The 19438-nt window shown below is 39.3% G+C and overlaps 1 protein-coding gene across 18 annotated transcripts in view; it reads left to right on the top strand.

The window, feature by feature from the left end:
- The window catches only part of SYNJ1 (synaptojanin 1), a 103837-nt gene that overhangs the window by 1077 nt on the left and 83322 nt on the right, over nt 1-19438 (top strand). For all 18 annotated transcript variants that reach the window (XM_033232321.1, XM_033232335.1, XM_033232330.1 and 15 more), the window contains exon 2: nt 48-193. In XM_033232321.1, coding sequence (XP_033088212.1) covers nt 48-193 — 146 coding nt within the window. The remainder of the gene's footprint in view (nt 1-47; nt 194-19438) is intronic.

The raw sequence follows: 19438 nt of genomic DNA, 5'->3' as shown, positions 1-19438 counted from the left end.
GAAGGAAACATCAGCTTCATTTGCTTTGCTTTGCTTGGTTTCCACAGGGCTGCCTCCGAAGAAAGGAGAATGGCGTTCAGTAAAGGATTCCGGATCTATCACAAATTGGATCCCCCACCGTTCAGCCTCATAGTGGAAACTAGGCATAAGGAAGAATGTCTCATGTTCGAGTCTGGGGCTGTCGCTGTGCTCTGTAAGTCATCTGTTAGAGCCCAATTTATCATGGTCTCTGTTTTGATTTGAAATAATTCAGATGCAACCATTTTTAGAAAAGAGCCCGACAACCCTTTCACTGTATTTCCTCTAGCAGATTATGCTTGTATTTCCTTTTAATCAAACTTATTTTCCTGTAAACTTTTTGTTAACAGGTTTTTGTTGAGGGGGGTGCAGGGCGATGCTAGTTTTGGTGCAGGATTTTGCTTTCTTGGGTTTTGCTGCTGCTTCTAAAAGTAAATTTTTTTTCCAAAGAAATATTGTTGCAGTTTGTATCATATATCACATAAACCCATACAATGTCTTGCTTGACATATTTACTGGTAGGTCACTTATAGTAGTAGGTATTATCTAATGATATCCAATATTGTTGGAGTATTTATGTTATGGCCGTTATGTTTTCATTAAGGGAATTGTAAACAGCCTCTAGATTTTCATGTGAGATACATGATTGATTTCATATTATTTTAAGAAGTATTTTGATAGTCTAATTTAAAGAAAAGGACTATTGTACCACAATAAAAATAGATTAGTAAGGTTTGAGTTATTTTAGGGGCAGATGGGTGAAATTAAAATTAATTTGAATACTATGTTTCTTTCTTAATGTATGATATGCCAGGTGTGGGGGCTCATGCCTGTAGTCCCAGCACTTTGGGAGGCCAAGGGGGACAGATCGCTTGAGGCAGGGAGTTTGAGACCAGTCTGGGCAGCGTGGTGAAACCCTTTCTGTACAAAAAATACAAAAATTAGTCCGGTCTTGTCGTGTGCACCTTTAGTCCCGGCTACTCAGGAGGCTGAGTTGGGCGGATTGATTGAGTCTGGAAGGTCGAGACTGCAGTGAGCCTTGATCTCGCCACTGCCCTCCAGCTTGGGCATCACAATGAGACCCTGTTTCAAAAATTAAAAAGAAAAAAAAGTATATGATTATATATATATGATTTAGGCAGATAATCCTAGTGTTAGGATTAGTTTAGTTACTGATTATATCCTTATAAATTAAAAATAGTGTTTGAAAGGCATGCTTACAAATATAAGCCCTTAAATATCTTAAACTACTAAGCTTTCTCCAGCCTCAGTAAATGAAGAGCTTAAGACCACACTCTTTGCATATAGAATATTAATGTCAGTTAAAGTGTTAACTTGACTAAAATAGTATAATTGCATCTGATGGGGAAAAAGATAGTGACATAATGAAAAGTCTTAAGCAAAGAACAGTGTATTAGAAATATATATTTGGTACATAAGTTTTTGAATGAAGGAGAAGGGGCTCTAGGTCTAAGAAATAAGTATAAATAATATTGACTATACTCAATCAGTATGGGCTTAATTGCTTCAAGTTGTTTTTTGGATTTAAATCAAACTGTACCTTGGTACAGTATTAATTTCCATTGCACATATTTTTATACAAGTGTAATTCTTATACTGATGAATTCTTAATAAAAATATTGGGGGGGGCGAATGTTTGCTTTCCTGTGGGAAGCATTTTTCAGCTGCTTGTGTTTTTTGGTGACATTACCTGACTTACTAATCTTGTATAAATTCTAAATGTATTTTTATGATTACTCATAACAGCAAGTCAAATTTTCAGCTGCAAACTGTGTATTACTTATAGTTTTTAGAATTATTGCTGTACTTTACTCCAAGGTTAGAAAACCTAAGAATAATCATATTTCCAAAACCTCCAGCAGCCATCTTTTATGCCAAATAATGATTTGTTTTTGCCAAAAGGCCCTAAAACATTTATTTTGGCATTAATGTGCATTCTAAGGAGAAAGAATATTAAAATATTGTCTAAACTATTCTGTTTTCATTAGATTTAGACTATGTGAGTAATTCAGAAAAAAAAATGTTGGACTATTTCCTCTTTCTATAAAGCTAACATAAATGGATGTCTAATCTCTTGGAATGTCAGTATCTTTCCTACTATAAACTTTACAGTCATATTTTCTTCAGTCATTTGACTTTTAAAATTAATTTGGCCTTCATTTTGGAGTGATACCAAGGTTTGTATTGTGCTGTACAGTGTTCACTTTTAAAATCTTCACACTTTAAAAATGCCTATTGTATTCAGAAGCTGTGCTTGGAAAATATCAATGTGTTCTCTTCATCTTCAACAATCCCAGCTCCCTGAATTTCAGTGCATGCTGCATATTCATCTACCTGTAGAAGCTTCTAAAATCATGTTTTGTTTGTTTGTTTTTTGAGACAGGGTCTCACTCTGTTGCCCAGGCTGGAGCGCAGTGGCGTGATCTCGGCTCACTGCAACCTCCACTTCCCAGGTTCAAGTGGTTCTCCTGCCTCAGCCTCCCAAGTAGCTGGAATTACAGGCATGCGCAACCACGCCTAGCTAATTTTTGTATTTTTAGTAGAGACGGGGTTTCACCATGTTGGCCAGGCTGGTCTTGAACTCCTGACCTCAGGTGATTCGCCTGCCTCAGCCTCCCAAAGTGCTGGGATTACAGGCATGAGCCACTGCGCCTGGCCCTAAAATCATTTTTTGTAGTAAAGCAAAGTGTAACCCTGTTTTTCACCAAGATTAAGTTTATTCTCCTCAACCTGTTATTTGTCCAGTGTTGATCTCCTTTAAGGAGATCTGGTGTTTCCTCAGTGCCTTCCCAAGCACCATGCTTTTTTCAGCTTGATCATACTGTTGCTTTTTACACCTTCTTCCTCCAAGATTGTTAGAGTGCTGCTTCTCTAATCTGAGCCTGTCAGTCCCACTGAGGGAAGTCCTCCTCGGGTCTTCTTCCTTCGTAAGACTCTGCCCCAACCACTCCAGCTCACCTTTATCTCTGCCTTCCCTTCATTTCTCTAGAACTTACTCTGTATCACAAGGTGCATACTTTGTTTTCGTTTTTATTTTTTGAGACAGGATCTTGTTCTGTCACCCAGGCTGGAGTGCAGTGGCATGATCACGGCTCACTGTAATTGAACTCCCTGGAACTCCCGGGCTCAGTTGATCTTCCTGCCTCAGCCTCCTGAGTAGCTGGGACTATAGGCGCACACCACTATGCCCAGATAATTTTTTTGTTTGTAATTTTTTGTAGATGTGGGGTTTCGCCATGTTGCCCTGCTGATCTCAAACTCCTGGGTTCGTAGTCTCCACCTGCCTCAGGCTCCCAAAGTGTTGAGATTACAGGTGTGAGCCACTGCTCCCAACCAAGACGCATACTTCTTATGTGCTGGTTTTGTTGCTGTCTAAATGCTCATATGTAGGTGTTGTTCTTGGAAATGGGTGGTGGAAGTGACCTTAGCAGGACTTGGTCTTTATGTACCCAAAGTTCCTAATTTCAAGTCTCTACTTGCCCTGGCTTTACTTTAAAGAGTAAATTTTAAACGGACATTTTAATCAGCGTACAGTGTTGAGGATTAGCAATCACTTAATTTTCTTAGCTTATGCTGAAGTGTCATGGGATACCAAACATGAAACTTTATCTTTCATGTTATTAGCACATAACAAAAGGTTGCAAGTAAAAATACAATGAAAATAGTCTCAGACCATGGCTCCCCTTAGGGACCCGAGTGTTCACTAATGCAGCCTCAAGACTGTCTTTATGTTGATAGGATTCTAAGCTTAAATCAGTCATGATGTTATGACATTATCAGTGTTATAGTCCCCTGGGCAGCTGTTACAAATACTGGTATCTGGGCTCCAGCCCCCTGGATGTTCTGATATAATTAGATTGTGATGCTGATTTCTGAGCAAAGTGTATATAGGCCTTTCTGTGATAGATTAGGGGATTGCTTTTTTTTTTTTTGGCTTGCAGATTTTATCCAAAATAACCATGTTTCCAGAATTTTAATGCTGTTGTCTTTTATGGGGCTACTAAGTAGTTTTCTTAAAACTCTCAGGCTGAACTAAGTGCCAATACTCTTGTAGCACTTTGAGTATAGTGCCTTCATATCATGGGGAATTGTGCTCAGGTTCTGTGTCTGGATGCCTTGCTCCTTGAGGAAAAGGCCCCGTGTGTCTTAGTAATATTTGCAGTCTTAGTGCTTAGTGTAGTGTTTTACTCATACCTGAAGAAAATGTGATTATTAAATGAATGACAGTAAGGGAAAGACTAACCTAGATTACAAAGTTGATAAACATGCAGTTATTATGTTTGAAAATATGAGGTCTTTTTCTGTATATTTTTTTTGTTGTTGTTGTTGTTTGAGCAGAGTCTTGCTCTGTCGCTGAGGCTGGAGTGCAGTGGTATGATCTCAGTGCGCTGCAACCTCCGCCTCCTGGGTTCAAGTGATTCTCTTGTGTCAGCTTCCTGAGTAGCTGGGACTACAGGTGCACACCACCATGCCCAGCTAAGTTTTGTATTTTTAGTAGAGATGAGGCTTTACCATGTTGGCCAGGCTGATCTGAACTCCTGAACTCAAGTGATCCACCTGCCTTGGCCTCCCAAATTGCTGGGATTATAGGCGTGAGCCACCAAGCCCAGCCCTATAAAACTTATTTCATATGCATACATACATACACACACATATATATATAACATTTATTTTTTCTTTGAGACGGAGTATTTTTTTTTCTTTGAGATGGAGTTTCATTCTTTTTTTTTTTTTTCTTATTGCCCAGGCTAGAGTGCAATGGCGCGATCTTGGCTCATCGCGACCTCCGCCTCCCGGGTTCAAGTCATTCTCCTGCCTCAACCTCCCAAGTACTTAGCTGGGATTACAGGCATGCACCACTATACCCAGCTAATTTTGTGTTTTTAGTTGAGACAGGAGTTCTCCATGTTGGTCAGACTGGTCTCGAACTCCCGACCTCAGGTGATCCGCCCACCTTGGCCTCCCAAAGTGCTGGGATCACAGGCATGAGCCATCGCGCCTGGCCTATTTCCTATATTTTTAAGAATTGTTATCTGACTGAACTGCTGATATAAAAGACATATATTACACATTATTTAGATTTGTTATTGACAAATTCTATTGGAAATAACTATTACCCACATTATTAAGGTTCTTCTGAAATGCGAATTTGAAATGTCTGTGATAAATGTTATTATTTCTATAAGTACTATTAATTTGTTTCAAAATTACTTTTTTTCCCCCAAGATGGAGTCTTGCTCTGTCACCCAAACTGGAATGCAGTAGCGTGATCTCGGCTCACTGCAGCCTCCCCCTCCTGGGTTCAAGCAGTTCTCCTGCCTCAGCCTCCCAAGTAGCTGGGACCACAGTCGTCCGCCACCACACCTGGCTAATTTTTCTGTATTTTTAGTAGAGACCGGGTTTCACCATGTTGGCCAGGCTGGTCTTGAACTCCTGACCTCATGATCCACCCATCTCAGCTTCCCAAAGTGCTGAGAATATAGGTGTGAGCCACCACACCCGGCCTTCAAAATTACCTGTTTAAAATAAAAAGTAATTTCATTATTTCTTCTGTTGCATTTATTTATTTAAAACACCTTCTAAAAAGTTCTTACCCTTAGATAACAGTTAATATGTTTTTTAGTAGTGTACCATTTTTAGCATTACTCAGTTTTGAAAAGTATTTGTACAGCAAATGTTTGATTAAATTGCAATTTGATGTCTTTGGAATAGTGGGTCAGTGTAGCAGGTGAGCTCTGTGACTAGTTTGCTGCATCTACCAGTTTAAGCAGCTTGTGTGATGGTTAGCAAGTTATAAACAAGTACATATTTTTTTCCTGGAAACAATTTATTAAGAGATAAAAGATGTCTCTCAGCTTTGTGCACAATTCATTATTCTTCGTCTTTCTACAGTTTACACACACATACACAAAGACTGTCACAGGAGAAGGACAAGCCATCAGTCTGACATACATGTGTTACATTTACAGTCTCAGTGTTTTACAGCCCATCTCAGGCTTCAATAAAGTGAATGATTCATTTCATAATTATGTCCTAAATAGAAGATGGAGTAAAGAAAAGGTCAACATGTGGGAAATGGAGGATAACTGTAAAAACAGAAGTCATGTAAAAGATGGGGATGTGAGGTGGCGCCGTGGATTCCTAACTCTTAAAATTTAAACTTTTGCTCTTTTCCATATTACATGCTAGCATAGGAGTAAGGATGAATTGCTTTTATCTGTCTAGTGGTAAAATTATTTTCAGACTTTTCAAGTAGCATAATTTGAGTCAGATTAGGACTCAAATCATGCATTTTATAAATAGCAAGGCCATATCATTGGACCTGGTTTTCCTACAGGTTGTCCATATGAGATTCTTTGTCTACCTAATTTTTTCTTACAACGTAAGTCATAATACTATATGTAATACTAAATATAAGTCATAATACTATAGGACAATATTCTGAGATCTTTGTTACAGAATTCGAAATAATCCTCTCTTTTCTATAAAACTGCATAGTTAAAGGACTAATCATAGTGAAATGATAATGGCTACCACTTACTGGAAGCTTATTCTGCCAGTCACAACATTAAGCCAGGGGTTTTTAAACTTCATTGTTTTATGGTGACCTTATTATCTCATTACGTTTTTTTTTTTTTCGAGAGAGAGTTTCACTCTTGTTGCCCAGGCTGGAGTGCAGTGGTGCGATCTTGGCTCACCGCAACCTCTGCTTCCCGGGTTCAAGCAGTTCTCCTGCTTCAGCCTCACAAGTAGCTGGGATTACAGGCATGTGGCACCATGCCCGGCTAATTTTGAATTTTTAGTAGAGACAGGGTTTCTCCATGTTGGTCTCCTGACCTCAGGTGATCTGCCTGCCTCAGCCTTCCAAAGTCCTGGGATTACAGGCATGAGCCACTGTGCCTGGCCTTGTTAAATTTTTCACAACACCCCTCTGCCACAGACAATACTTAATAGTTCTGTTTATTAAATAGGTCCAATAAATATGTGTGTCCGAACAACTTTTACAGCTGTTCAAAAAAAAAAATGCAGAAAACAATAGAAAATTTATTTTCTTCATAAATAACCACAGTTTACTAATGAGATATATGTGCTTGTTGAGCACTGAGAGCTGAATAGCTTTTCCTTTTTTTTTTTTTTTTTTTTTTAAGATGGAGTTTTACTCTTGTCACCCAGGCTGGAGTGCAGTGGCACGGTCTCGGCTCACTGCACCCTCTGCCTCTGGGTTCAAGCAATTCTCCTGCCTCAGCCTCTTGAGTAGCTGGGATTACAGGCACCTGCTACCACACCTGGCTAATTTTTGTATTTTTAGTAGAGACGGGATTTCACCATGTTGGCCAGGCGGGTCTTGAACTCCTGACCTCAGATGATCTGCCTACCATGGCTTCCCAAAGTGCTGGGATTACGGGTGTGAGCCACTGCTCCCAGCCTGGATAGCTTTTCAAACCTTGGAACAGATTGAACACTGCCATCCTCATTTCCTGTTCCACATTGATTTGCAGGTGACACTTGCTTTTATCACAGCAGCCAGCAAAAACCCAGTTTCACTAATATATATCATCCAAGGAATGCACTACAATCTAATATGACAACTCTGAAGCACCTCAGGTTGATAGTTTGGCTGGTTTCCAGCATGTGTTGAGAATCTCAGTGTTTCCTTCTGTTTAAAATATGCAGCTTTCCTGGGGGTTTGCTATAGTGCTGGGGGGCATCTTAGCACAGAGTTTAGGAGATGTGGCATTTGACAATTTTTTTCATTCAGTTCAGATTGTGCTTTTATCCGTGTTTCAGAGATTTGGGAACTGAGGAATGGAACGATAACTGCTCTAATGACATAGTCCTGCCATTTAATTTTTTTACTGTAATTATTGTTTGTGCTGTTGTGAAGCTATTGTATTACTGTATATTGTGTGGCTGTTATTTTCAGGGGTGGGGAATGAAGCATGAAAAGAAGGGAAGGCGTTAAGGTTAAGGGTGTAATTGGTAGCATTTTCTAATGAGGGAACTGTACACTTGTGTTTTTCCCTACAAACTATTAATATATTAATATATTAGAGGAGAAAGTATGGTTTAATTTACAGAAAGTCATTAAAAACAAAGTTTCTTTCCTGGGCCAAGTTAAATGTCAGGTTCTAGAATTTTGGATAAATGTAGTAGGTGGTAATGCCAAACAGTGTGTATAGTTTTTTTTTTTTTTTAATTGCCAAATGCTGTCAGCATGATTGCCCTTTAGATAAGTTTCAGTGTCCTGTCTCTTTTTAAGAAAAATTTGCAAGTTGAGGGAAGAAGTGACTTTTTATAGTTGACTTTTTCAGCAGAGAAATCATGAAATTTAGACTTGTTGGATATCACTTTATGTTAGGGTTGCAAAAATTCATTTTCTTTTTATAAATACTTTTGAAAGGTGCATATTTCTTTTCTTATGTGCCCCTGTAGTCTGAGGAATGTACGTATTTAATAGAAAGTAACTTAAATGTCAACTCTAAAAAGAAAATCAACTGAACTTTTTAATTCTGGGTTGGTAGTAGGATTAACCTAGGGCCAAACCGGTAGTTAGTTCTTAAGTGCTTTCATTTCTTCACCACTTAACTTTTCTATGAGAAAATAAAAAGGAAAGGCAGAACTTCCACTCTCACTGAATAGTGAAAACTCTGTGACTTTTTATTGCATCATCTCATGTCTATCAGATGTTCTAACTTGTCCTATAAAATATAAGTAACTCAGGACTGTAACAGGAGCTTCTGACCACAGTGGAGTAACAAGAACTAGATTTACCCTCCTACCTTAATTAACAACAACAAAATGAACAAAATACATAGAATGATTTGCAGACCTTGAACAAAAGGCAGCATAAGATGCTGACCCTCGAGAGAAGGGAAACAAGTGAGGTGGGCTTTATGAATGCTCCAGCTTGCTGCCTGGAGAGCTTCCAGGCCACAGCAGCAGAAGAGTCACTCAAACAAAACTTAACAGGATTCCTGAGTAGGGAATATGGGGAGACCAAGGCAGCCAGAATCTCAGGGCTGTGTGCTAGAGATGAGACAGTTGCACAAAGAGCTCCAGAGATCTGTAGAGGACTCCGCTTGAGACCAGCTGAGTGCTGATCGGTGCCAGTGTGTAAGGAAACCATTTGAGGCAGGGAGAGAATCACCAAAAAGGATTAGGCAGAAAAGTTTCTGGAGCTCACACAGGGCTAGGAATAGTTCATGTTTAGCAACCAGAGTGGAGAATTGGGTTGAGTACTGAAAAGGGTATACTGCATGGAGAATTGGGTTGAGTACTGAAAAGGGTATACTGCTACAGTAAAGGGGCAAAGTAGTCCTAGACTAAATTCCACTCCAGCCCTCCCTAACAAAGCTTAAAAGCAAGACCCAAAGGAATGACACTGTTTCCAAGTAACTTAATTTCCAAATAACTGTATCCCAGAATGAAGTTTAAGAATATTTTTAGGAATATAGGAAAATACACCTCATAAGGAGCAAAGTCAAATGTAGAAACAGATGCTGTAATAGATAAGGACATTAAAACAGCTATTATAAATATACTCCATATACTCAACAAGTAGAGGAATATATGAGCCTGTTAAGAAGAGATATGAAAAATGTGAAAGAGGCCAGGTGTGGTGACTTACACTGTTAATCCCAGCACTTTGGGAGGCCGAGGTGGGCGGATCACCTGAGGTCAGGAGTTCAAGACCAGCCTGGCCAACGTGGTCAAACCCTATCTCTACTAAAAATACAAAATTAGCTGGGCGTGGGGGCAGGCGCCTGTAATCCCAGCTACTCGAGAGGCTGAGGCAGGAGAATTACTTGAACCCAGGAGGTGGCGGTTGCAGTGAGCCAAGAGCATGCCGTTGCATTCCAGTCTGGGCAACAGAGCAAGACTCCGTCTCTAAAAAAAAAAAAAAAGTGAAAGACCCAAATTAGACTTCTAGATGTGATAGGGATTACTGTATTAGACATTGCAGAAGAAATGATTGGCAAACTTGAAGACATAGTAATAGAAACTGTCCAAAATAAAATACGGAGAGAAAAAAGGCTGAAATAAATAAATACACAGAGCATCGGTAAACTGCAGGATGACTTCCAGTGACCCAATGTACATGAATATGTGGATCCCAGAAAGAAGGTGGTAGGGAAGAAAAATACTTGAAGAAATAATAGCTGGCAATTTAGCAAATTTGATGAAAGCTATGAATCCACATATCCAAGAAGCTAAATAAACACAAAGCAGAACATTATACCCAAATACATGATCAAATTACTGTTTACCAGTGATACAGAGAAGATCTTCTTTTTTTAATTTTTTTTTTTCTTTGAGACAGAGTCTCACTTTGTTGCCCAGGCTGGAGTGCAGTGGCATGATCTTGGCTCACTGTAACCTCAACCTCCTGGGTTCAAGTGATTCTCCTGCCTCAGCCTCCTGAGTAGCTGAGATTACGAGTGTGCACCACCATGGCCAGCTGATTTTTGTATCTCTTTAGTAGAGACAAGGTTTCACCATATTGGCCAGGCTGGTCTTGAACTCCTGACCTCAAGTGATCCACCTGCCTCAGCTCCCCAAAGTGCTGGGGTTACAGGCGTGAGCCACCATGCCCAGCCTCTTTTTGTTTTTATTTTTAAATTCTGGAATCTTATAATTAAGTAAATTTCTAGCTGGTTGTTCCTTAGTGCTCATTAGTCGTCTGTCCTTGGTTAGCATTGGGAATATATCTTTGGCCTATCTTGTTTCCTAGTTTTATCAATTCTCTTAGAGAACGGAGTAGAAAGTATAGTTTTCAGATTTTTAGTTGTGGCAAAGTGACGTGGGATTGATACAGAGCTGGGTTGAATAATTATCCTGGATGACACAATTGAGATCCAGCTTTTTGAAACTCAGATAATGAGTTAGAACCTACAAAATGAAAATGCACTTCCCCTTGCACTGGATTGAATGTTTGTGTATTCCTGAACCAAAAATGCCTATTGAGATATCATGTGCTGTTTGGATCAGGTAGATCATTGGCAGAAGAAGGTAGAAATTTCTGTGATTTCCATAGTATCACAAACTGGTGGCTACCAAATGAGGAAAAGTTGGAATAGGTACTGTATTGATGGTCTTATCAACCACTGCATACCCTCAAACCTGATGTTCTTCAGTCTCCCTTATCTCAGTGGATTGCACTCCATCTACCAAGTTGTTTCAAACAACTTAAGAATCATCCTCAACACCTCTTCCCCTCACATTTCACACATTCTCTCTGTTCTACCTCTTCCCCTCACATTTCACACGTTCTATTACCAAGTCTAGTCAATTCCTCCTCTTAATTTCTTTGAGATTCCATGCAACTCCCTCCATTTAGCTGGCTCTGTTTCAATCAAGACTCTGTTGTCTCTTTCATGGATCATTACAATTGCTTCCTTGACTGGTCCCTCTGCTTCTACTTACCCTACCTACCCCCCGCAGTCTTTTAAAAAACACAATTTAGATCTTATTATTCCCCTGCCTAATACTCTTCAGTGATTGGCCACTGAAGTTAAAATCTAAACTCTAAGATGACCTATAATAAAATCGGGTTTCAGCTTCCCTCTTCAACCTGTTACCACTTTACCTCTTGGTTTCTATATTCCAACCTCATTGGCCTTCTTTGACTTCTGAATGTACCAAATTCTTTCTGGCTTCAGGGTCATTACATATGCTGTTCTTTCTGCTCAAATGTATTTTTTTTTAAATAATAAGCTTTTTAAATTATAATACATGTAGAAAAGTATATAAATCTTAAACATACAGCTTGATATATTATTGTAGGATAAACATACCCTTATTACCACAACTGGGTTGAGAAATAGAAAATTATTACTGGCATACCAGAGAGCTCTCCAAAGAATAATCACCTCATGCTCCTTCCCAATTATCTTTATTATGATCTGCAAAGATAATCACTATTCAGACCTCTTATATCATAGAATAGTTTTAAGTGTTTTTCAACTTAACATAAATGGAATCATTCTCTGTGTATTCTTTGGTATCTAGCTTCTTTCACTCAATGAAACCATCCATGTTGATACATGGGAAATCATCCATATTGTAGCAAGTGGCAGTAGTTTACTCATTTTTGTTGCAGTGTAGTCCATTTTATGAATATTAAAATATTTAGCTGTTGACATTTGCTTTATTTCCAATTTTGCTATTATAAATGACACAAGTATGAACATCCTTGTACATGTTTTTTGGTACATATATGTACACATTTCTGTTGGATATATTCTTAGGAATGGAACTGCTGGATCGAAGTATATATGTCACCTGAAACATTTTTATCTCCACTCTTTATTTGGCTAGCCTTCCTGTCTCACTATAAAGGTCACTTCCTCAGTGAGGCTTATCCTAATAATTGTCCTCCTCCAACAAACAATTTTAAATTAGGTTCTCCCATTGTAATCTGTTGGAACTCCATTACAGTACTGACTATAATTTATAATTTTGCATTTGTATGGTTATATAATACCTGTCTTCCTAATCTGATTCCTAAGAAGGTGTCACGGTACTGTTTTTATTCCTAGAACCTTACCAGGGGCCTGGCGCATGGTAGGCATTCAGTAAATACTTCTTGCGTGAATGAATGAAAGTTTTTTGTTTTTTGTTTTCCCTTAAATGTCACCAAGATTAGAATGTGAAGTTTAAATAGGACATTAATTTAGATAGTTGAATATCTTTCAGCTGGAATTTTAATTACTTTTATAAGAGGAACCTTTTCCTTTTAAAATAATTTTTTTCTTTACATATGAATGGAAAGAAGCTTAACTGCCAGCTAGTTGTGTGATCTTGGATGAATGCTCTAACCCCTACTCTTTTTCTTCTGAAAATGAGAAGCTTGGATTGCATGATATCTAGGATCCTCACACAGGAGGTTCTCCGGTTCTATACCAAAGTGCTGTCTGCATGCAAATAAGCTCACCACAAACTGCAGAGCATGCAACCACAGGCAAATTGTGGTTCTAGAGAGATCATTCTAACATGCAGTCTTATTTTTACATTGTTATTGACCTTCTTTAGCTTGGTCTTCTGTATCAGCTGGGGAAGAACAGTGTATTCTCAGACCGGAAGGTTTGAGCCACAGCAGAATGTTGACATTGGATAGTGGACCCTTCATTTGCATGGCTTTATTATTTAGCTTAAATTATTATAATTCATCAGAAGTTGGAGAAATTTACATTTAAATTTCATCCTCCAAATACTTTTAAAGTTAAATGAAAGTGGCATTTAAGTTACCTATTGCTCTTGGATAAGAAGTTAATTTTGTTTCTTTCCTGTTCAGATGTGGAGTTAGCAATGCAAGTGTGATTATCATGTGACAACTATTTTATGTTTAACAAACCTCTCTTTTAGAGCCACAACTCATGAAAATCAAGAAATAGGCATATGATTATGTCTTCATCTGAATTTTTATAGTTTGATCCTAATGCTTTATTATTTGCCTTAAATTCTAATTTGAGAAACGAGGTGGTAATACAACAATGCTGAATAATGCCAGTTATGTCACATGACATAGTATTATAGAAGTAAGTCACTGCTGGGCACGGTGGCTCACACCTGTAATCCCAGCACTTTGGGAGGCTGAGGCAGGCAGACTACAAGGTCAAGAGATCGAGACCATCCTGGCCAACATGGTGGAACCCCATGTCTACTAAAAATACAAAAATTAGCTGGGCCTGGTGGCGCGTGCCTGTAGTCCCAGCTACTCAGGAGGCTGAGGCAGAAGAATGGCTTGAACCCAGGAGGTAGAGGTTGCAGAGAGCCAAGATCATACCACCACAGTCCAGCCTGGCGACAGAGCGAGACTCCATCTCAAAAAAAAAAAAAAAAAAAAAATTAAATCACTCCAGAAAAAAAAAAGGTGGAGGATGTCAAATATATTATAGAGCACAATTGATATGTTAAATTTTGATAGAGAACAATTGATACATTTATATTCTGAGTGTTTTCTGTAGTCTGTAAATAGACCACCTCTACAGTTTCTATTTTTGTTACCTTCCAGTAGCTTAAAGAGGAATAGTTGTAGGTTGGGCCTCCCTTCAGTCATGCATGAATTTGTTTGGGTAAAAGAAGTTTGAAAACATACACAGAACTAAAATAAGGAAGGAGTTGAGTTATCTGAATTAAGTTGTAGGATATTACTACCTCATGGCTTTATATAGTTTTAAATATTTCCTAACTTCTTCTGTGATAATGAGCAAAAGCAAACTTACTATTTTCCAAGGATAGTTTCCGTTTCAACAGGTAGAATATTAAAACTAAACTATTTAGGATGAATGTAAGGAAAACATTGATGGCAGGGTATAACAATATTTACCCTTCCTAAGGCCTCCATTCTGGAATTACTAAATCTTCTCCTTTCTTAATTTAATATACATTTACTATTTGATGAGTGTTTGAGAGCCTTGGGAAGTGTGGGCTATGGGACCATTCTAAAGATTGTAGGACTTACTACTCCCTTTGAAGTTTATGAAAGTCCAAATTGATCAGGTACAATGGCTCACACTTATAATCCCAGCACTTTGGGAGGTTGAGGTGGGAGAATCGCTTGAGCCCAGGGGTTTCAGGTTACAGTGAGGTATGATCATGCCACTGCACTCAGGCTTGGGTGAGAGTGAGAGATCCTGTCTGGGGGGAAAAAAAAAGTTCAAATGCCTATTGAACTTTTGGCTAATGCACTTCTGGTCTAGGGTAATTAGAGAAAAGTACTTCTCTGATCCCTTAGAATTCCAGTAGCTTCTGGCTCTCTCAAGATAATTGGCCAGAGTTATCTTCTCTCCTTTCTGAATGTATCCAGTATTTTAAAGAACGTAATGAGAATAATTTTTTTAACATTTTATTTGGAGAAATAGTGTAACTGTTATATATGTCACCTAGCCTCCATAATTATCAACTCATGAACACTTGTTTTTCTGTATTTCTACCTACTATTTCTCCCTCCTTTTTTATTTATTTATGTTTTTATGTTTTATTTATTTATTTTGAGAAGGCATCTTGTTCTGTCACCCAGACTGGAGTACAATGATGCAATCTCGGCTCACTGCAACCTCAACCTCCCGGGTTCAAGCTTTCATGCCTTAGCCTTCTGAGTAGCTGGGATTACAGGTGTCTGCAACCACGCCTGACTAATTTTTGTATTTTTTTTAGTAGAGACGGGTTTTCACCATGTTAGCCAGGCTAGTCTCGAACTCCTGACCTCAAGTGATCCTCCCATCTTGGCCTCCCAAAGTGCTGGGATTACAGGCATGAACCACCACACCCCACCTGATTTCCATTTCTTTTACATGAAAACATGGCAGCGAGAATTCTGTCAATACTCTTTAAGCATAATGTTTAAGCACATGAGTTTAATAGGCAGTGTTTTTGGCTGGACACCATGGCTCACATCTATAATCCCAGCACTTTGGGAGCCCAAGGTGGGAGGATCACAGGAGGTCAGGAGTTCAAGACTGACCTGGCCAACATGGTGAAACCCCATCTCTACTGAAAATACAAAAATTATTTGGGTGTGTTGGTGGGCACCTGTAATCCCAGCTACTCGAGAGGCTGAGGCAGGAGAATTGCTTGAACCCAGGAGGCAAAGGTTACAGTGAGCCAAGATCTCGTCACTGCAGTCTAACTTAGGTGACAAGAGCGAGACTCTGTCTCAAAAAAAAAAAAAAAAAAAGCAGGGTTTTTTCTTTCTTTTTTTTTTTTTGAGACGGAATCTCGCTCTGTCGCCCAGGGTGGAATGCAGTGGCGTGATCTTGGCTCACTACAACCTCTGCCTCCTGGCTTCAAGCAATTCTCCTGCCGTAGCCTCCTGACTAGCTGGGACTGCAGATGTGCACCATCACGCCCTGCTAATTTTTGTATTTTTAGTAGAGACACGGTTCCACCATGCTGGTCTCTATAAACTCCTGACTTCAGTGAGCCACTCGCCTTGGGTCTCCCAAAGTGCTGGGATTATAGGCTTGAGCCACTGTGCCCAACTGGCAGTGTTTTTTCTTAAGTCAGTAAAAATTTTACTGTCTAAAAGTGAGTTGGATCCATGAGTGAATTGAAATATATTTCTAATACTTAAGTAAGATTGGTTTTTTTGTAGCTTTTTAATTGTTCTGTGATTAATAGGCCATTGAAAAATGAATCTTGTTGTTAAAATTTTCTTATTGTCTTTATATGGCAAGTTTTGGTTATACCTAACCTGTTACATATCATTCCACCTTTATTTTTTATGGAGAAACTACTCTTTTTTAAATTTAAATTTATTTTTATTTTTTATTTTTTAGAGTGGGGTCTTGCTATCTTGCCCAGGCTGGTGTTGAACTCCTGGGTTCAAGCAATCCACTTGCTTGGCCTCTTAAAGTGTTAGGATTACAGGCATGAGCCACCATGCCCAGCAAAACGATTCTTTTTGGGCCCACAAAAAAGTTTTTCTTTTCTAATAAACAGTTGGTATCAAATGGAAAAAAAAAAGGTACCTAAGAAAAGGTATGAATGAAAAATGGTGTTGAGTATGACATGGGAAAAATAAAGAGTCTTTTCCTTTAAAATGAGCTATAGAGGGAGTTAGGTACTATTTATTCCTAAGGTGTTATAGCAGAAACTTTAGAAGTTGGAATTTGCTTTAGCTTATGTGTTCAGCATGTGAACTAATGAGGTGCAGGCCGCCTTACCTTAGCTGAACTGCTGTCGATCTTGATGGGCTCAGAATCACTCCAAAAGCAGTTCTCTTCTGGGATATTCCTACCTACTTACGGTTAGATATCAGTAACTTACAAAGAAAGGTTTGTTTTGCCTAGCATCTCGTTTGTTTATTAGCCACCATGAATAGGAGGGGGAAAAAAAATACCTCTTCACAAAAGGGAGTTTATTCCGTTCATTGAAAGTGCAGTGAATACCTTGAAAGACTGCATAGCAGGAAAGTGACCTGAACTTCCCTAACACTGTATCTCCTGAACTTTCAGTTCCGCTCATTCTTTCAGTTTGTTTCCTCTGAGCTCCCCCACACACGCTGCCACTTCATAAACTTCAGTATTTTAAACCGTGGTTAGCAATCATTTAACAATGCCTGTATTTCCCACCCCCACCTTACTACTCCCTGCCACAGACATACACATTTGAAGGTTTCCAGACATAATTGAGGAGTTGTTGAATGTGAATCTCAGTAATGAGGGCATTCAGATACTTTCAATGATAAAGTAAAATGTTTTATCTCTTTTTTGAGATGGAGTCTCACTGTGTCACCCAGGCTGGAGTGCAGTGGCGCATTTTGGCTCACTGCAACCTCTGCCTCATGGGTTCAAGCAATTCTCCTGCCTCAGCCTCCCAAGTAGCTGGGATTACAGACCTGCATCACAACACCCACCTAATTTTTGTATTTTTAGTAGAGACGAGGTTTCACCATGTTGGCCAGGCTGGTCTCAAGACTCCCGACCTCAGGTGGTCCATTGTATGTATTATTTTTAAATTAGCAAAACATTTTCTTTAATGTGCAACCTCTCCATTTGTTTTTGTCTATTAGATGAATATTTAATCAGCAGCTGCAGTGTTCATTCAGAGTCTCTGTGTTAGGTAGGTATGGTGTTGAGATGTAAGGAAATGAGGCTAGGTGCAGTGGCTCATGCCTGTAATCCCAGTACTTTGGGAGGCCAAGGCAGGAGGATCACTTGAAGCCAGAAGTTTCAGACCAGCCTGGGCAACATAGCAAGACCCTGTGTCTACAAAAAATAAAAACCAGGTATGGTGGTACATGCCTATAGTCCTATTACTACTCAGTATAGTCCTATAGTATTAGTGCCTGTAGTTCTAGCTACTCAGGAAGGAGGCTGAGGCAGGAGGATCACTTGAGCCCAGGAGCTTGAGGTTCCAGTGAGTCGTGATTGCACCACTGTACTCCAGCCTGGGTGACAGAGTGAGATCCTGCCTCAAAAAAAAAAAAAAAAAGGAAAGAGAAAGAAGACCTAGTTTCTGTTGTTACTAGTTTAGATGTAACTATAGTATAAATTGAGAGAAAGATTTACCTCCAACTAGAGCGATCAGGGAAAATCTTTGGGGAGGGAAGTGGTGTTTTAGTTGGGAACTGAAGGATAGGTAATATTTGGAAATACAAGGATGATTAAGGTTGGCCCTGATGAAACAACAGTATGAACAAAGGGAGAGAGGGAAGAGAATGTGGAACATGTGGGCAACAAAATTATTCATTTTGGCTGAAGCATGGGATGCAAAGGAGGTTATTAAGGCAAAAAGAATGATGGTGATGATTGTAAAATATTTCCAAGTGCTGTGTTTTATCTAAAGATTATACATATTATTTTATGTAATGTTGTATAGCCTTTCTCCTTTTAAATAATTTTTTTTTTTTTTTTTGAGACGGAGTCTCGCTCTGTGGCCCGGGCGGGAGTGCAGTGGCCGGATCTCAGCTCACTGCAAGCTCCGCCTCCCGGGTTTACGCCATTCTCCTGCCTCAGCCTCCCGAGTAGCTGGGACTACAGGCGCCTGCCACCTCGCCCGGCTAGATTTTTGTATTTTTTAGTAGAGACGGGGTTTCACCGTGTTCGCCAGGATGGTCTCGATCTCCTGACCTCGTGATCCGTCCGTCCCGGCCTCCCAAAGTGCTGGGATTACAGGCTTGAGCCACCGTGCCCGGCCTAAATAATCTCTTTATAGTAGAAGATTCTAAAATTATTTTCTAGAATTAAATTACCAGAGAAGTGGGGCAGTAATTTAATTAGGTTCTTCCCCCTTCCACCAAGTATTTTTGTGAATTTTATGGAGTCTCATAAAATAAGGAAATCTTTTTTCCCCATTAAAAAAATGAACAGGGAGGGAATAACAAGGTATTTAGAAGAGTTTACCTTATTAACGTCAGAGATAAAAGCTTCTTTATCTGGGAATAAGTATACGTATTTTTAAAAATTATTTTTGCTGGTTACATTGAAAACATTTTAATTTTGAAGCAATTTAAAACATACAGAAAGGCTGAAGTATGGTATAAATAACCTTTTTCTTCTGGACTTCTTTTTTTTTTCTTGCCCCAGAACTGAGTGGATTCTCTGGACTTTTTAAGAATAGGTTGCTGACATGATGCCCCATCACCCCCAAATACTTTGCTGTGTATTTCCTAGAAAGACATTCTCTTATAAAACTATTGTGTCTGGAATTGGTGGGTTCTTGATCTCACTGACTTCAAGAACGAAGCCGCGGACCCTCGCGTTGAGTGTTACAGTTCTTAAAGATGGTGTGTCCGGAGTTTGTTCCTTCAGATGTTCAGATGTGTCTGGAGCTTCTTCCTTCTGGTGGGTTCGTGGTCTCGCTGTCAGGAGTGAAGCTGCAGACCTTCGTGGTGAGTGTTACAGCTCTTAAAGTCAGCGCATCTGGAGTTGTTCTTTCTTCCCGGTGGGTTCGT

This window comes from Trachypithecus francoisi, unplaced genomic scaffold (genome assembly GCF_009764315.1).
Source record: "Trachypithecus francoisi isolate TF-2019V2 unplaced genomic scaffold, Tfra_2.0 Lachesis_group14, whole genome shotgun sequence".
NCBI classification, from domain to species: domain Eukaryota; kingdom Metazoa; phylum Chordata; class Mammalia; order Primates; family Cercopithecidae; genus Trachypithecus; species Trachypithecus francoisi.
Note: the sequence above shows the minus strand (reverse complement) of the source record. Positions and strands in the feature narration are given on the sequence as shown.